The sequence below is a fragment of the Rattus norvegicus genome, chromosome 20, assembly GCF_021556685.1.
Source record: "Rattus norvegicus strain SHRSP/BbbUtx chromosome 20, alternate assembly SHRSP_T2T, whole genome shotgun sequence".
Taxonomy (NCBI): domain Eukaryota; kingdom Metazoa; phylum Chordata; class Mammalia; order Rodentia; family Muridae; genus Rattus; species Rattus norvegicus.
Window position 1 is genome coordinate 14,272,372 of NC_141553.1, and position 17,371 is coordinate 14,289,742.

The 17,371-nt window shown below is 52.2% G+C and overlaps 1 protein-coding gene across 1 annotated transcript in view; it reads right to left on the reverse strand.

Moving 5' to 3' along the window:
• Positions 1-17,371, reverse strand: part of Bcr (BCR activator of RhoGEF and GTPase) — a 127,576-nt gene that overhangs the window by 28,929 nt on the left and 81,276 nt on the right. The window contains 8 exon segments of the mRNA NM_001419609.2: positions 46-120; positions 603-707; positions 2,200-2,275; positions 3,002-3,121; positions 5,034-5,202; positions 6,123-6,244; positions 13,579-13,719; positions 15,819-15,871. Of these exon segments, the coding sequence (NP_001406538.1) occupies positions 46-120; positions 603-707; positions 2,200-2,275; positions 3,002-3,121; positions 5,034-5,202; positions 6,123-6,244; positions 13,579-13,719; positions 15,819-15,871 (861 nt within the window).

Consider the following 17,371-nt stretch of genomic DNA (forward strand, 5'->3'; position numbering starts at 1 on the left):
CCTTCCAGGTTAAAGTTTACTCACATCCCGCTCTAAGCTACTTACTTGAGCTCTGCTTAAACCCGGTGGCTGAATGTACGATGGCATGCAGGAAGCCGTAGAGTCCGGGAGACTCATCATCTGTGCAAGAAACCAAGGAGGTTAACCCTCTGCCTCACAAGGGTATGGGCGGGGGGTGGGGGGTGGGGTAAGGCTGATCCAGCACTGGGCACAGTAGTATTATCGTCTGAGCATGTGCCCTCTGTGGATTCTGCATTTAGAATCTGAGGATCTAGTTGGCCTCAAAGCACAGGCAAAGGAGTGACCAAAACACAGCTCCAAAGCAAGGAAAAGGGGTCAGGGTGACGTGGGTGTGGGCAGAGTAAGGGCGCCTAACCACAGAGCCCTGTGCGGCACTGATTACGAAACCTGGTGTGACTCAAAAGTGTTAGCCCAGGTCTCTACCCACTGTATTGACTGTGTCACGAGCCTTATGGCCAGGGAGACAAAAGCCATGGTCAGTCACTTTGCCCAGCAATAGCTTCAAGGGGAGAAACTGCTCCAAACGGATCAGCCTGACCCCCAGGAACCCAGCATCCTGACCCCCGGGAGCACAACCCTACCTTCTTTGTTGATGGTCAGTGGAATGTGGTGAACGGTCTGAAGTTTTACACACGAGTTGGTCAGCATCTGTAGCTCCACAGATGTCAGAGAGAAACTTTTGAAACCTGAGGAGGCCGAGCAGGTATGGAGACAGGTCAGTTGTTGGCCCTCTCGCATGGCCTTCACAACACAAGTGTGTGTGGGGGGGATTAGCAGGGCCCCCACTGGGGCTTGATGGCTCCCAGTTGAAATGCAGGTTTAGCGCCAGAGCAAGATGAGGTCCCAGAGAGCCCAGGCCCCAGGGCTCCTGGGAAGATTGCCAATATCGCTTACAGACTCGTGTTCACAAGCATTGACCTGCCGCCTGAGTGCGGGACAAGGCAGGCTGGAATAGGACAGGTCAGCCTGGACGCACCACCCTGGTAGACATCCCCAGACAGACATCCGTGTAGTTCTGTCCTCTACTCTGTTGAGGTGGGTTTGTGTCTATCTGTCAGGTGACATTTTGTTTTTCTGGGTGCACCTCTGAGCAGGGACAGATGCTGCCAGCCTGGAAATGGGTTTGGATCCCCATGTTAAGCTAAGAATCTCTGAGACACAAGCCCTGGCAGGAGTCCCTTGGTCTATTCCTGGGCACAGCAGCACTGAAAAGAAGAGGTAGTCTTAGCTCAGCCAGGGCATAAACGATGAGCCTTGGAGAGGAGAGCTCAGGATGGGGGGTCAGAGGCTTGCACAGCCCACAGCTGCCTCTGCAGAAACTGAACCCAAACTCCAACTTCAACCAGAGCTGCTGTAGCATTACAGAACAAGCAGGCCTCTGAGGACACAGTCCTTGGCTAATGGGAAGCAGCCACAGCCCCAGGATCTGGGGTGAGGTCTACCACTCTACTCCCAACACTGTCCCAGAACCCAAAGAACAGATAAAAGTTCTGGAAAAGGATAAAGCCACTAAGAGAAGGGATTATCTAGAGAGAGAAGGGGCCATTCCAGTGAGGACTAAGTGTCTAGTCTTGGGGTCAGCGGGTCAGAGGACAGTGGACCAGCACGGTATGGTTCCTTAGGTGGGTCCAGCCAAAGGCTCCTCCTGCATCACTGCTTGTAGAGGGAGGACAATGGAGTCCCCAAGGGAGTAGCTGGTGAACAGAGGAGGCCCAAGGAGACTGGGGATTATGTCAGGAAGGTGTGTGAGCCTGTGTGAGGAACAGTCAGCCAGGATGAGGGATTTGGGACAGCCTAGGGAAGGAATCTCAGGTCAAAGGGCAGGATGGGGGAGCGTACATGCTTACAGATTTAGATGGGGCTCCATACATTTGTCCAGGGTCTAAAGCCCCTCTGAAAAGAATATCAGAGGAGCAGAGAAACAAGAAGGGAGAAGGGGAGAGGGAGGGGGAGGGGAAGAAGGAGAAAGGAAGGGAGAGGAGAGGAGAGGAGAGGAGAGGAGAGGAGAGGAGAGAAGAGAAGAGAAGAGAAGAGAAGAGAAGAGAAGAGAAGAGAAGAGAAGAGAAGAGAAGAGAAGAGAAGAGAAGAGAAGAGAGGTAGAACATCAACAACTGCCCACAGAGAATCCATCTGGCCCCGAAGGCAGAAGGCTGGGTTCTCTGGGTCCAGGAAACTCACATTTCTTCTGCTGCTCCCGGATGCTTTCTCTCCACTCGGCTCGCTCATAGTCAGAGGAAATAAGGAATGTATAACTCTACGGTGAACGAGAAGAACATACCCCAGTTATCTCGGAGTCTGGCTAAATCAATACCGGGAGAACCCCGCGGGCGGCCTGACACACACAGGAGCTGGCTGAGTCCAGGCGTGCTCACGGCAGAGCTCTCCCATACTGACTGTACTTCTGGTCATGGTATCCACACACAGTATAGCCTGTGTCCAGCATAAGCCTCACTTGAAATGTCTGGCTCAGGGAATGAGTCTGGCAGAGGGGGCACAGAGTAAGGATACGGAGGGGTGGGTTATAAGGTAGTTCTTTGAGGTTAGGGCTGATGGCCATCTGACCTCTGCATAAGAAGACAGGACGGAGACAAGGGTCTCCAAAGTCTGTCAGTTGTCTTCCCTGCCATGTGTTAAAGAAAGAATGAACCGTCCTATGTGTTTACAAGTACTACGGGGCTCTGGAGCGAGAGGCTCAGGCTATAGATGGCACCAGGAACCAGACGGGAAGAGAATGCCAGTGACCCCGGAGTTCTCTAGGTAGAGCTCCTGTACTTGGTCACATTTGCAAACTCATGCGTGATGCTGACCCTGTTCCCTCCCTGCTGCCCTTGCCCCTTCCCAGATGTAGGAGCTGAGTCAGCGGCTTATGGAGGTGATAGCCCAAAGCGCCATCAGAGGGACATGTGAAGGGCTGCAGTGATCTCTTTCGGAATGGGGATGCTCCCCTGTGCTGACGGCTGTGGCAAAGGCTGGCACTCACCTTGCCATTGCGACTGTGCACCCTGAAGGCCATGCTGGGGGACATCAACAGCAGCAGCGATTCCTGCTCTGACAGCTTCTTCCTCAGCCTCTCCATGACCTTGCTGCCCTTGTTTGCTCTCTGTGGAGAGAGAAGAGTCCTGCCCTTTCATCTGGAGCCAATGCCACCTGCTCTTCCTTAGTTGTGGCCCACTGCTCTCCACCCTTAACCCTGGGCTCCAGAGATCGCATCTGCCTGCTCAGTACAGCCCAGGGCCTTCCTCGGCTGTTGCTGGTGCCCTTTAGAGGATGTGAATAGCCTTCTCCTTAGGGTTGAGCCCCAGGACAAACTAGAGCTGTGCTCAAATTCCTTCCTAAAGGAATCGGGGCTTCTCATAAAAGCAGGAGAGGCATTTAGCTTTTTCAAAAGCTGGACAATATTCAGGAGTGCCTAGGACCCAGGGAACCTTCTACCTGCTCTCTGCCTTGGTCACATTTAATATCAGGCCCCTGGGATGTTGGGTAGGGGAGAGAGGGCCCTAGTACATAAGATGAACACCACCATGGTCTAGTCAGAAAACCTCTGCCTGTCCTGAGCTGTGTGGAACCTTCCCGAGGCCACTACACCCTGGAAAGAAGACTGCGGCCTCTCATAAACCTTAACCCCAATTGCCAGATGGAGAAGAGCATGATGGGGGATGGAAATGCACACCAGTAGGCAGTAGGGACCAGTAGCCCTGAGGACCCCAGAGTGGTTCTGCTCAGAGACGCTCTACTACAGAGGCCATGAATAAATGACCAAATATCTACTGTGGTCTTGGGTCTCCCTTTCTGAAGCTACAGGGCTTTTCTGCGTGCTTGCTAAACGTGCTAGGCTTGCAGTGTGGTAATCGAGGAAGGGGCATACAGGCTGAAGAGGACCTGTCCTGCTGTATCCACCCCATCAGGGATCCATGGAGTGTCCCTGAGCTGAGGCCAGTCTTCCGAAGATACAGCTCCTTTGTGGCTAATGCCAGGCCCCTACTCTGGCCTGGATTCACCCCAGATTGTAGGGGCTCATTCTCACTCCTTACACTTCTAAAACTTCTACACGTTTTCCAGGAAAAAAAAAATCAGGGGTCTGCAATCCAAAGCAGCCACACTCTCCAGCCTCCCATCCCAGACCACCGAATCCTCGACAGCCTAAGCGGGTCTCCACCCAGTGATTAAGCACATCTCCATGGATACTGCCTGAGCATCAGCATGGTGAACCCCAAAGGCTCCAGAGACAAGAACTTCGAAGTATGACAGCACAAAGCCACACCCTAGATGCCCCTCCCCTGCCTGGGTGTCCAGGCTCTCTGCTTTTTAAACTCCCCTTACGCACAGCACTCAAACACTTGCGTGAGAACCCAAATCAACCCATACCCCATTGCTTATACACTGCTAGGTGTACAAGGTGAAACGGCACACATCTCAACTATAAGTTCCAACTGTGGAGAAGGCTGAGCTGTGAGGACTGCTTAGGCCCAGGAAACTGGCCAGGAGAGCTCACCAAGACCATCTCGTAGTGAAGGGAAGCAAGAGAACGCTTCTGTTGTCCCGAGTACGCACCCTTTCTTGGCCTGACTTTTCATTTCTAATTGATGGGACTTGCGGGGGTGGGGTGGGAAAATGTTTCTCCCACCCTATATGCCTTTCTTGTGCAGCATATGTGAGTAATAATCTTCCAGCTTGTTTCCTATTGGGTTGATTAAATTTACATCTTCCACGAGAAAAATCAGAGCCTACCCTAGGCCAGGTTTTCTCAGGATTCAAGGATGGGGCAGAGGAAAAGATGAGAAGGTGAGAAAGGGGTGATGGAAGTTCTCAAAACAACCAGGGTCCATCTAGGATCAGATAGACGGTACTCTGGGAGCTGGGAACTCTCATGGGTCCCAGCAGAGCCTGGTGACCAGCTGTGGGACCAGATGCCTGGCCAAGACTGAGGAAGCACCCGTGTGGTGTGCACATGAGGGCCTACTGTGCACTCAGACTACGCAGAACCTGGTACATGCTCTCCCAGACGGTCCCACCTTCTCTCGTTGGATGTCGCTCTTGATTTGGGAGATTTTGATCTTCAAGGCATCCAGTTCCTCATCTGGCACCAGAGGGATGTTGGGTAGTGCCTCCAACTCGTCCACCATCTGGAAGCTGAGGTCCGTGAGCGGAATGTACCATTTACAGTCATATTGCTGGGTTTTGCTGGGGTGGAGAGGAAGCGGAACATTAACAGACTGACCTTTCCTTTGCTAACATCACTGCTTTTGAGGACTCTTTACCTGACTTACAGCTCTACACACATCTCATGTAACAAGCTAGGCTGAGGTTGACAGCAGGTATTGGCGGCCCTGGTTTTGGATAGGACGGGACTGAAGTTTTGAGCCATAGAATTTGAGAGGCTGTGATATATATACCTGTTGCAATCACTTCACTTGACAGGTGAGGTGGAAGCTCCCTTCTGAGTGGATTGATTTAAGTTCATCTGCACGGTAGAAATGTTAGGGGATCCCACTGTGTTCTGGTGTGTTCTAACATGATTGTCTTGGCACCATTCCAACCTGGTGTATCCTGGGCAAATCTCTCGTGGTGGTTGTGATAGTGGGGTGTGAGTCTGTGTGTGCACACATGTGTATATTCCGAGCAATTTACCGGTAGTGGTGTATGTAAAACTTAGAAGGCATCACAGCTTAGAAAGACAGAAGTACAGGTACCTCCGAGTGATTGCCTGCCGACAGGGGAGGGCTCCTGCTTCAGCCCTGCAGTCCCAGGCACGCACCCTTCTAAGATGAGTTATGAAGAGACCTTCCTCCAACAACATAGGAGTCATAACCTTGTCTATCCCTCATTACAGGAAGCAAAGACAAGTCATTGGCCCTGTCCTATGACATCTCCAGATTGAGCCTGGTACCATATAAAGACTCTGGAAACAGTTTAAGGAGTAGGAGGTCTGGTAACATTGTTACAGCTGTCAGAAATTCACCCTACCCGGCGCTATGGCAGGGCATCAGCATCTACAGATGGAAACAGTGTAAGGAGCAGGAGGTCCGGCCACATTGTTACTCATATCTGTCAGAAACTGCCCTCTGGAGCATTGTAGGGAGGGCACAGCCAACACCACTCACCCTCCACTTTGTTTCTTCAGCTTGGTGCAGAGGAGCAGGTCAGTGAACAGGAAGATGTGACGCAGCTTGCGGGCCCCCTCCACCAGCTCCACCATGAAGCTATCCTTCAGCAGCTGCCGGTGCTGTGGGCACGGTGTAGACAGGGGCAAGTCAGGGTGATGGATGGGGTGGGAAGGGGGATACTGGGCCCTCTGGGCTCAGCAGGAGCAAGGAGATCACCTAGAAACCTCTTTGGGGATTTTCACTTCCTGTACATTAACTTCCTAGAATGTTCTATTTATTTTATTTGCCTGCTAATAGATGTGACTCCTGGCATCTCTTTTATTCAGCCAACGATTCTGAGTCCTTTCTAGATGCTTGGCCCCCAGAAGAACACCAGAGAATAGGGCAGAGATGGACGTTACTTTGGGGTGACCAATGCCTCGCGAAGGTGTTAACTTGAGATTAGCCACATAAAAGGGATACTCCTGTCAAGTGATTGTTCCCAGGCACACACGGTACTCCAGGGCCTGACTGGGCAGCCTTTCAGTAGTGAGAAGATGGGCCCAGGAATTTTCTGAGAAGAGGCAGTGCTGAGGACATGGGCTGAGTCTAGGGCTGAGTCGAACGCTGAAGGCTTCACAAAGCTGTGGACCCCACCTCTGATCTCCGCCCAGACATCTGTTGCCTAGGAACAAAGCCAACAGAGAGAACAGGTGGGCAGCATAGGATGTGTGACAGAGGTGGACAGGGCCTAGGACAAGTAAAAGAATATGAAGATAGTCTCCCTGCAGGCCCTGAGCCTTCTGTACCTCCACAGTCCATCTGAGAGCCAAGGGACAGTCCACCTCACGTGTACAGCTCAAGACGTGGCTAAGCGGGCTCGATGAGGTAAGCCATCAATGTATTAAAACAAAGTCAGACATCTCATGTGGCTTGGGCGATGTGCCACACAAAGGACAGAGGTAGGGTGAGGTGTGGCTACTGTGAGCCACCCCCAAGCTCAATTCAAAGAGAAGAAAATGGCCCCCAGAAAGGCCATCCCAAGGATGGCATACAGCAGGGTATTCATTGACCTTAGGAGTTCACAAGCCTGGGGAAGCTCTTGGCTCCAGAAAGGCTTTCTAGAGGCTGATTGCTCTTGACACTGCCTGGGAAGGATCTGTAGGGCAGACGTTTACAACAAAGTGCATGGAAGCCTATTGCCTACCTCAGCCTGAGGTGTGGCTGCACCCCTACTCCCCCTGAGAAGCAGGATGCTCCCTACCCTCATCACAGTGGACTGGGGCTGTGCAGTGAGCCCAGTTCCTCTGGGCCTACGGCTTCTGACTTCTAAGTTCTACTCCCCACGCTCTGTAGGAACAGAAGTTAGAATCCAGTGCAGCCTGGGCAGGTCCCCTGAGATCCCCTGACATGGAGAGCTACATGTCACCAACACAGGCAGCTTAGCTCCTCATGGTCACCTAACTGCTTGCACAAGACAGCCAAGTATTTCCTACAGGCCAGTGCCCATATGTAGAAGGGCAGGAAGGCTACCAGCATGCTAAGACCATGACTCCCTCACTCTCTCATACATACTTCCACAGGGCAGAAGGTTTTCTGGGTGATCATAGCTACAAGATTCAAGAAACAGTATACCCGCAGTTGTCTTTGGGGCTGTGAGCCTAGCCTTTAAACGGATGAGCTATTTCCCCAGGGCAACACTATACAGATCTGAAGACATGTATGAGGCTGGAGGGAAGATTCTAGAAACTGGGTATCTAGATTTTTTTTTTTTTTTTAGGTCAGTGGTAGAGGGATACAGGATACGGAACACCAACATCTGCACGGAGAATGATTACACGGCTGCTTCCTCAGTAAGGACACAGAGATGAGTCCTCAGACCACAAGGTGGCAGTCTTTTCTCTGTACAAAGTAACTGAACTTTTTGCAATGGCCAGCAGAGGGAACCCTAAGCTCAGCCTAGAAGCTGTGGGTCAGTAACGTCCAGACAAGAGCTCACTGAATGCTCAATGGATTGCAGGCTTAAGAGCTTCCAAGAGGCAGGCTTAGCTTGGTTGTAAAAAATATTTCTGACATCTCAACGGTTACTTAATCCCTCCCCCCAGCTTCATCACAGGGGGCCCTCAAACACTTCCCAGCCAACCTTGCCAGCCCTGGGCCCCAGTCTGGGAATGTTCAGGCTCAGGCTTTGTCTGCCCAGGAGACACCTGAATCAGAAGTGCCCCTCAGCCTCATTATAGATCCGGAAGCACAGGGTGCCCAGTAATGGCTTCCGCTCCAGCCTGCTTCTACTCTCCAGGGCACACAGGCGAGGTCAAGGCTGGACCACCTCTGCTAACAGCCTCAACAGTGAGAGGCCAGCCGGTTAGGAAAAACTGTTGACTCAAAGTCTCACCCAGGACAGCCTCCCACCCACTCCTGCCCTAAGACAGACAGCCCAGGACCTCACTGGACCCAGATCCAAAGAGTCTGTAACTCAGAGAGGCCGGTTGGCTGAAATGGCCGGACTGTGTGCAGGCTCCTGCGTGAGTGTGAGACTGTTGGGTGTTCCTTCTAGGCTCCGCCCTGCCCCACGGTTACCTGGCAACTGCCAGGTGTGCCTGACTCACTATAAAAGGGGCTGCTTGCCCCTTCCTCACTCTCTTCTCTTGCTCTCTTCTTCCTTCCCCTCTGTCCCTTCTCTCCCTATCCCCCCCCCCCCCACCACATGCTCATGGCTGGCCTTTACTCCTGTGTATTAATTTTCCCTCTCCCTCCGTCCCTCCCTCCCTCCTCTTCCTCCTCCTTCTTCTTCCTCCTCCTCCTCCTTCTTCTTCCTCCCTCCCTCCCTCTCTCTCTCTCTCTCTCTCCCCCTCCCTCCCTCCCTCAACTCCCTTCCCCATGCCCTAAATAAACTTTGATCTATACTATACTGTCATGTGACTGGTACCTCAGGGGGAAGCAGCATGGGTTTGCTGAGGCACTCCCTTCCTCCTCACCCTACATCACCTCCACCAAACACGCCCCTTCTTCGTTTTCTTTTTTATAAAACACAACAATGTGCGTCCTGGTTTCTCTGTGTGGTAGGAGACCCTATGCAGGTGTCTCTGTCCCCTTGTCGTGGGAGAGGGCAATGGATGAAGATATGTGTGCGTTTGTTATGTGGAGGGGGTAGGCGTTCCTCATTCAGGTAGGAAATACCAGCTGCAAGGGACACCATCGCCTGCCGACATGGCCGGGCACCCTGGGAGTGAGGGGAACTGGGATTCCCTCTGCTTTCTCAGCCTGTCCCCTGGCATTGCTTGGGAACCTGCCCAACCCGGGCCTCCTTTGGGCAGACTAAATTTAGAAGTGCGCTCTGTGGATTTAACGTACACACCCTCTTTCTCCTTGGTGCAGTGTGTTTACTTTATCTCTGCCTCGGTTTCGATCACACGGGGTGGCTGGGGCAGGGGCTGGACTGTAACTCAGTGACGAAGGGTTTGCCTGGCATGGACAAGGACCTGGGTTCCAGGTTAGTGCCGTAGGAGAAGAAGTAAGATGAATACGGAGAGACCTGCTTGGTGGCATTTGGGGGACAGGGGGATTAAATGAGACAACACACACATAGGGCCTCACAGGGACTACTGGACACCATTTGCTGAGGCTTCTGTGGTCTGAGGACTGAGCCCGGGACTCTTGTATATTCTGATATTGTGTTATACTTACATTTCTGATCCTCTGCTTGGGCTGTGGACAATGTGTCCCAGTTCACGACAGCAAGCAAGCATTCCTACTACTGGGTGGGGAGTGGGGTGGGTGTCTCAGCCTTCTCCCATCTTGGCTCACCACTGCTCCTTAAGACCTCTTGTGAATGGGTTTGACTTTTCCAGCTGCAGTTACTCAACAACTCTGTGTGTGTGTACGTGTTGCCGGAACGGAGTCTAGTGTTTCAAGCATGATAGGCAAGCGCTCTAGTACCGAGGTATAGATTTCCTTAGTCCCCCAGGTCTTTTCAAGCAGCAGCAGGTAAGCCTAGCATTCTCCACCTAAGCTCCGTTGCTCTCACCGTCCACCTTCGCCAGCACGGTTCCTTTGTAAAGCACCTTCGGAACCCATTGCCCGCCTCCCTCCACAAGGGGCCTCTAGGATCCCAGGCAGAGAACTGGGATCATTCGAATCTCCTGCAAAGCCCTAGTTGCAGACCTCAAAGCGGAGAGGCAACAACCACTTGGAGGAAATTACCCAGCAGCAGGGATCTAGTTCTCTAACTGTGAAGTTAATTCGGATAAACAAGTATGCACCCACCCACCAGCTCACAGGACTGGGGCCTGGAAGGAAAATGTGTCTCCAAGATCCTCTGATCCAGAAGCTGAGAGGAGAGCCCGGACTCCCCATCCTGGGTAGCTAGAATCCTGGTGAATTAGGGCGAGGATTCTGGCCTGCCAGAGGCTGCTGGCCTCTGTTCAGTTTGGAAACTACCTCTAACGCTGCCCAGAAACTACCATAAAAGGGCCAGCTCTGGAGCGGGAAGACTTGGCTAAAAAGCATGAAGAGATCAGAGCAGACTGACTAGAGGTCAGGTGCTGCCCCTAGCTCATACTTGGGTCTCTCTACAATGCCCTGACCCATCCCACGGGGAGGCTTACAGGTTCTTTCCTGGCTAGTAACATGAAGGGTGGTCTGCACCATCTCCAACACAGATGGCATCTCTACGTCACCATGTCTGTTTCGATGCTTCGAGAGCACAGACGCTCATGTCACGGGCAAGCCGTGGGTGCGGATCGACATGGGGTTGGAAAGCTGTCCTTATGGTACCTGTCCTACAGCATCAAGCACCGTGTTGTTGGAAGGAAGCTGAGGAGGACGCTGAGGAGGAGCTCATATGCCTGGGCATCCAGGGCACACATACAGGCACCTGTCTGCCACCCTGCCTTAGGTGAGCCCTGAGGCAACCACAGAGCCGGATGAAGGGGTGTTAAGTAGAACTGTACATTTTCAAAGCCTCTAAGACTAGTTCTCTTGGGCTGGAGAGATGGCTCAGTGGCTAAGAGCACTGACCGCTCTTCCAGAGGTCCTGAGTTCAATTCCCAGCAACCACATGGTGGCTCACAGCCATCTGTCATGGGATCCGATGCCCTCTTCTGGTGTGTCTACCAGCTACCATGTACTTATATAATAAATGAATCTTGAAAAAAACAAACAAAAAACCAAAAGATTAGTCCTCTCTCCCTCTAGCAGCTGGGGTAGCCCCTCTGCAGGTACGAGCTCCTGTCTTCATAAGCATTCTACCCTCCAGACCTGCAGACAGCTGCTAACTGGGGCTGAGATCTCTTAGTCCCTAAGGCAGTTATGCTCTGAATATTTCGTTTTCAGGGATCCTAAACAGAAAACAGGGAGGGACACAGGAGCGGATTCTGTCCTACATTAAGGGGTGAGGCAAGAGCGGTTCAAGCATTTGCTTCTCCTGTCAAGCTCTCCTAAATGAACAGTTGACCAAAGAGAAAAGGCACCAGGTGGGATGGGTGTGTGCAGCAGGCACCCAGTGAGGCACACGTGAGACCTTGGCAGATGTGGGTCGGTCACCCGGTTAGATATATCGGACGCTGATAGGGAAGCCATGTGCTCTGCTCTTATCCACTGGCCTTAGGTGAGAAGCTGGTACAGGGCCCAGTGAACTCCACATGAGACCTGCTTCCCAGGTCCTGCATGTACCAAACAACCAGGTGGGGACTGCTCTGTCAACACTTCCGCCCCCCCCCCAGGGGTTACTAGCTAGAAAAGCTAGGGTCCCACTTCTGCTTTCAGTGGGCTTAATGATCATTGAGTGGTGGACCCACGGCCAGGCCCACTGTGGGTGTGGCCTTGGTAGAGCGGGCGTGGCCTTGGAGCGGGCGTGGCTTCGTTGGAGTACATGTGACCTTATTGGAGCGGGGGTGTCACTGTGGGTGTGGGTTATAAGAGCTGCCATTGACTGCTCTGTCCGTAAGTCAGACCACTGTGAGGCTGGGGGAGGTGAGCCCCTACCCTACTGTAGAGACAAGGAACAGGTATCGAAGGGAGTGTCTGTGAGTGCTGGAATGCTCAAGGAAGCCCTCAGGATACCGGGATGGAGCCCGAGTTGGCTTTAACCAAAGCCTGGATGGGTCTGGTGATGGAACTGAAGGGCGGTTCCCTCTTCTTCCTAGGCTCCTCCTGGCCCACTGTGAGAAATGTGACCAGGTGCCTCACTCATAATTAAGCCCAGTCAGACCGTGGTTAAGTGTGTACTTTCAACTCAACTGTAGAACAGCGATTCCCAGAAAAGCACGTGGAGGGTGGGATGGTTTGTACAGGCTCGGCTCAGGGAGTGGCATGACTAGAAGGGGTGGGCTTTGCAGAATGGGCGTGGCCTCGTTGGAGTAGGTATGGTCTTTGCAGAGTGGGCGGGGCCTCATTGGAGTAGGTGTGTCACTGTGAGTGTGGGCTGTAAGACTCATCCTAGCTGCCTGGAGGTCAGTATTCTGCTAGCAGCCTTCAAATGGAGATGTAGAACTCAGCTCCAGCTGGATGCTGCCATGTTTTGGCCTTGATGATGATGGACTGAACCTCTGAACCTGTAAGCCAGCCCCAATTAACTGTTGTCCTTGGTCATGGTGTCTGTTCACAGCAGTAAAACCCTAACTAAGACAGAGGACAAAACAAGAGCAGCCTGCCTGTCAATGCACTGACAGAGGGAAGAAAACTCACCAAGCACGTGGGCCAGAAAAGGAAGAAGAGGTTCCCAGAGGCAACCACAGCCAGTCACATGATCTTTCCATGCCCAGTGTAAACTTGACTGTCCTGTCTATGCACAAGACCCAAGAGGCTATAAGGCAGCTGCTCGCCTACCTTTAACACCATCTCTGACAAAAAGCTCGTGTCAGATTGCAGCTCCCTGCCCTGTACCTGTGTGGAGCTCACCAGATGTCACCCAATGGAAATGGTATGTGCCTACCAATGTGCCGGGCTCCTCTGTCAAAGGGCGGCAAGAACACAGGATGAGGGCTGCTTATTGATGACGCAAGGAAAGAGAATCGCCATCGCCGGATGTCATAGGGAAAGGGAGGAGAATGGAGTTTCTGGGCTGAAGACATCCACTTCCTCAGCCAGACTCAAGCCCCTAAACTGTGAATCCTTTTCTTTGTCATTCAAAACCTTACATCTAGTGTTCATGGCTTTCCAAGAAAAGATCAGGAGGAAATGCAGTTCTAGGCAAACAACATGCTATCCTCCTGTTCACTCTTGCTTCAGATGGGGACCTGTGCTTACGGCGAGATTTGTTCCAAGCCCAAGAGGTGGCTGAGTGAGGGCCAAGGACAGAAGGCTGCTGTGGCCATGGCAGTACAGGATTACCCAATCAACGTCACCCTGACGTCCTACATACATGACTATGCTATACCCTGCAGAGTTATGAATTCCCCAAGGACACCCAGCACATGTCCTGCGCTGTGCCCAAGACTGAGGCTGCCCCATGTCCCCCACCAGCCACGCTCACCTCTCCTTTTTTCACGGTCATGGACTGCCGGCGGGGCGTGATCTCCTCGTTGATGCTGGACAGGAAGTTCTGAGAGATGCGGAGGGCATCTTGCAGCAGGGAATGGTCGGGATGGCTGGATGGAGTGTGCTTTAGCAAGTCCTGTTCCCGGTGGGAAGACCGGAGTTAGTCAGAACGGGACTGGTACAGTCCACGGTGTGAAACCATCCAGTCACACTGCGTGCAATTCAGAGCTGCAGGCCTACTGTCAGTGAGCTTCTTCTTAGAAGTAGACACCTGCCCCAATGGCATACCCATGTGCCCAGTAAGAAGAAGAAGCTGTCATTATTATAAAAACCTAGGGCAGGGTTTCTGGCCCATGGTATTATTAACACTGGGGCTAGATAAATGCTTTATGGTGGAATAAAAATGCCTGTGTGGTATAGACATTTGGCATCACTGAGGGCCTCTGGGTGCACTAGATGCCTCTAAATCCTCATTTTCAGCTCTGATGGCCAAATGTCTTTGGCCATTGATGCTGGTATCCTGAAGGCAGAACTGATTATGGCCCAGAACTCCTGGCATACACACACACACACACACACACACACACACACACACACACACACACACACACACACACACAAGGCTGGGAGAAAGCCCTGGTTCCTCCAGGTTCCCCTTCCTTCAGATGAGTGCCTTAGCCCTTCTTCCTAATCTGACAGAAATATTGCTAATTTATATACTACAAGGGCAGTTTTGTTCCTGCCCATGGTAAGCAGCTCCCTGATTGAGAGAAACAACCCCCACCCCTCAACTCCTAACCCTAACTACAAAGAGAACCTGGAGAGATGAGTAGGTCCACCTTTCCTCCATCCCTCTTAAGCAGCTGTTTTCTCTACCAGGATTCTGTGCTACACAAATGTCTGGACCAGTCACAGCCACGGGCAGATGACAGCATCTCAGAGTCAAATGGACGGGCCACCTGGCCAGGACTTGTGAACTGTTACTGTTTCACAATCCTAGAATCGTCTAGAAAGAAAGCCTTCATGAGGAGTTGTCTAGACCCAGGATGGCTTGTGGGCATACCTGTGGGGAAGTGTCTTAATTACAGGGGAAGACCTATCCACTGTGGGCGGCGCCGAACCTAGTTGGGGCATCACGAGCTGTGTAAGAGCAGAGAGCTAGCTGGCCACAGCACGTACACATTCATCATCTGCTTTCGACTGCGATGGGACTGGCTGCTTCAAGATCTGTCACCCTGATAGCTCCTGTGTGCAGAACTCAGAGGCATCAGATTCCCCTGGAGCTGGACTTACAGGTGACGGTGACTCACTCAACGTGGGTACTAAGAGCCGAGCTTGACGTCCCCTGGAGGAGCAGTACTTAACCGCTGAGTCATCCCTCCAGCCCCATCCCAAAACTCCATCAGAGCTCCATGAAGAACAAAAAAGCTGGATACAGTAGCATAGACCTCTAAGCCCAGTACTTAGGAGGCTGAGGCAGAGGAACCATGAGTTCCAGGGCAGCTTAGGCTACAGAGCAAAGCCCGGGTGCACTGTGGAATGCTACATAGTTGTAACAAATGAAGCAAAGTCGCCTGGGCCAAAATGAAACAAAAATCTCCATCTATGTCATTAATAGGATGAAGGTGGTGTGAACGCTTACAGTGTGGCACCTTCTGAGCAATTAAAAGAAGATATTCACCACGTTAGTTCACACACAAGCCCTTAGTGGGGGCTCCTTAGTGGGAGGGAACAAAATATTTGGGTAGGCTTTGTCAGCATGAATGCTGTTAACAGGTTTCCCTTGGCATGGGGAGCTTCTGTTTTGTTTTCTCAGTACAGAGAACCCCCTGGTGGTGGGTCTCCCCCTGTGCCCTACACTGCGAGGTGGGAGGTAACACCAACTGCCCTGCCCTGCCCATTTTCCATGAAACCTCCGCTTACACACGCTTACACACTTCGCTGCAATGCCACATTTCCACTTACAGACCCCTGCCCATGTGGGATAGGATAAGCCCTCCCTGTCTGTTCCACTGGGGGCACTTCTGTCCCCCAGCCACCTCTGGGAAGGTCCTGCATTCTCAATAAAGGTGTTGGCAGTAGAATAGCAGGGCACAGGTTAGAGACCGGCAAAAGGCCAGCATTAACCTCAAGACAAGAGACCCAGTGAAGGGGCCTTCTCTAGCTGGTCTGAGGATGAGTGGAGGACCCTGGCCTCCCTGGGAGGCAGATGCCATGCTCCCCAATGGGACTCACGTGAAGGACTAGTGTGCTCCTCGTCACCCGGTCCACAGGTTTGTAGAGCAGAGCTGTGAAGAGACAGGCAAGGGGAGATATGACCACACTTGGAGAAAACAAGAGTAAACCTGCCTCCTGGTGTCTCAAAACCAGGAGGAAGGGCAGGCCCACCTCCCCTTTGCAGGGCCAGGAGGCCAAACTCGAGCATCTGTCTGCGATACTACAGGCTTTGAGTTCAGAGCTGCTGCTCAGGCCTGAGCCTCTGCAAAGGTTCAGCCCATACATGTTGCTGTCCGGGACTGTCAAGGAGGACGGTGAGGGCCACAATCCTACCCTATAGTGGTCCAGAATGCGGCTCCCAGAGTCCATGGCTAAACAGGTTTCAGAAGCCCAGATCCGAGAGGGACAGAAGCCAACTGGGATACCAGGTGGGAGATCTGGGACTTATCTGGGGACACCCGGGCCAGCCTGGGCCACCTTTATTTCTCCTACACAGCAATGAGCATCATTTGTACGAGCACAGACACTTAAGGTCTTCCTACCAGATCCAAGCACACTCCTTTACATAATTTGCATGGCTGCTGCAGGGTACACACTGTTGTTTCCATTTTTTTTGGGGGGGGGAGATAGTCCTGGTTATAGCCCAGGGTGGTCTTGAACTCCCAGAGACCCACCTGCCTCTGCCTCCTGGAGTGCTGGACCACTGCCCAGCTGCTGTCTCCATTTTTTTACATAGGGGAAACTAGGGCTCAGAAGGGCTAAGGAGCGGGGTGGGGATAGGGGAGTTCTGGGGAATAGAACTATCTCCATGGTTCTCTATGAGTGAGTATAACTGTTCACACCGGCCTCACTCCTCTTAACACCTCACCGTTCACACCAGCCTAACTACTCACACTAGCTTAACTATTCACTAGCCCAACTATTCACACCAGCCTATCTGTTCACACCAGCCTAACTCCTTTTCACAGCAGCCTAATTATTCACAGTACCCTAACTGTTCACACCAGCCTCACTCCTCTTAACACCAGCTTCACTGGTCACATACCAGCCTAACTAGTCACACTAGCCTAACTAGTCACACTAGCCTATCTGTTCATACCAACCTCACTCCTTTTCACAGCAGCCTAACTATTCATACTACCCTAACTGTTCACACCAGTCTCACTCTTCTTAACACCAGCCTCACTGTTCACACATCAGCCCAACTATTCACACTAACCTAACTATTCACACCAGGCCATCTGTTCACACAAGCCTAACTATTCACACTGGCCTAAATATTCACACCAGTCTAACTCCTCCTCATAACGGCCTAACTGTTCACGCCAGCCTAACTCTTCTTCACACTAGCCTAACTCCTCTTCACACACCGGCCTCACTATTCATACTACCCTAACTGTTCCCACCAGCCTAACAACCTAACTACTTTCTGATTAGCACAGAGGTTGAACACACGGTCCCAGGATTCAGTAGCTCGCCAGCCTGCCTCTCTACCTGTGTCCGCTCAGGCCCTTTATGCGATGAAGTACTTGCCTTGTTGTCTGCTGTCTGGAGCTGATATGCTTTCCCTT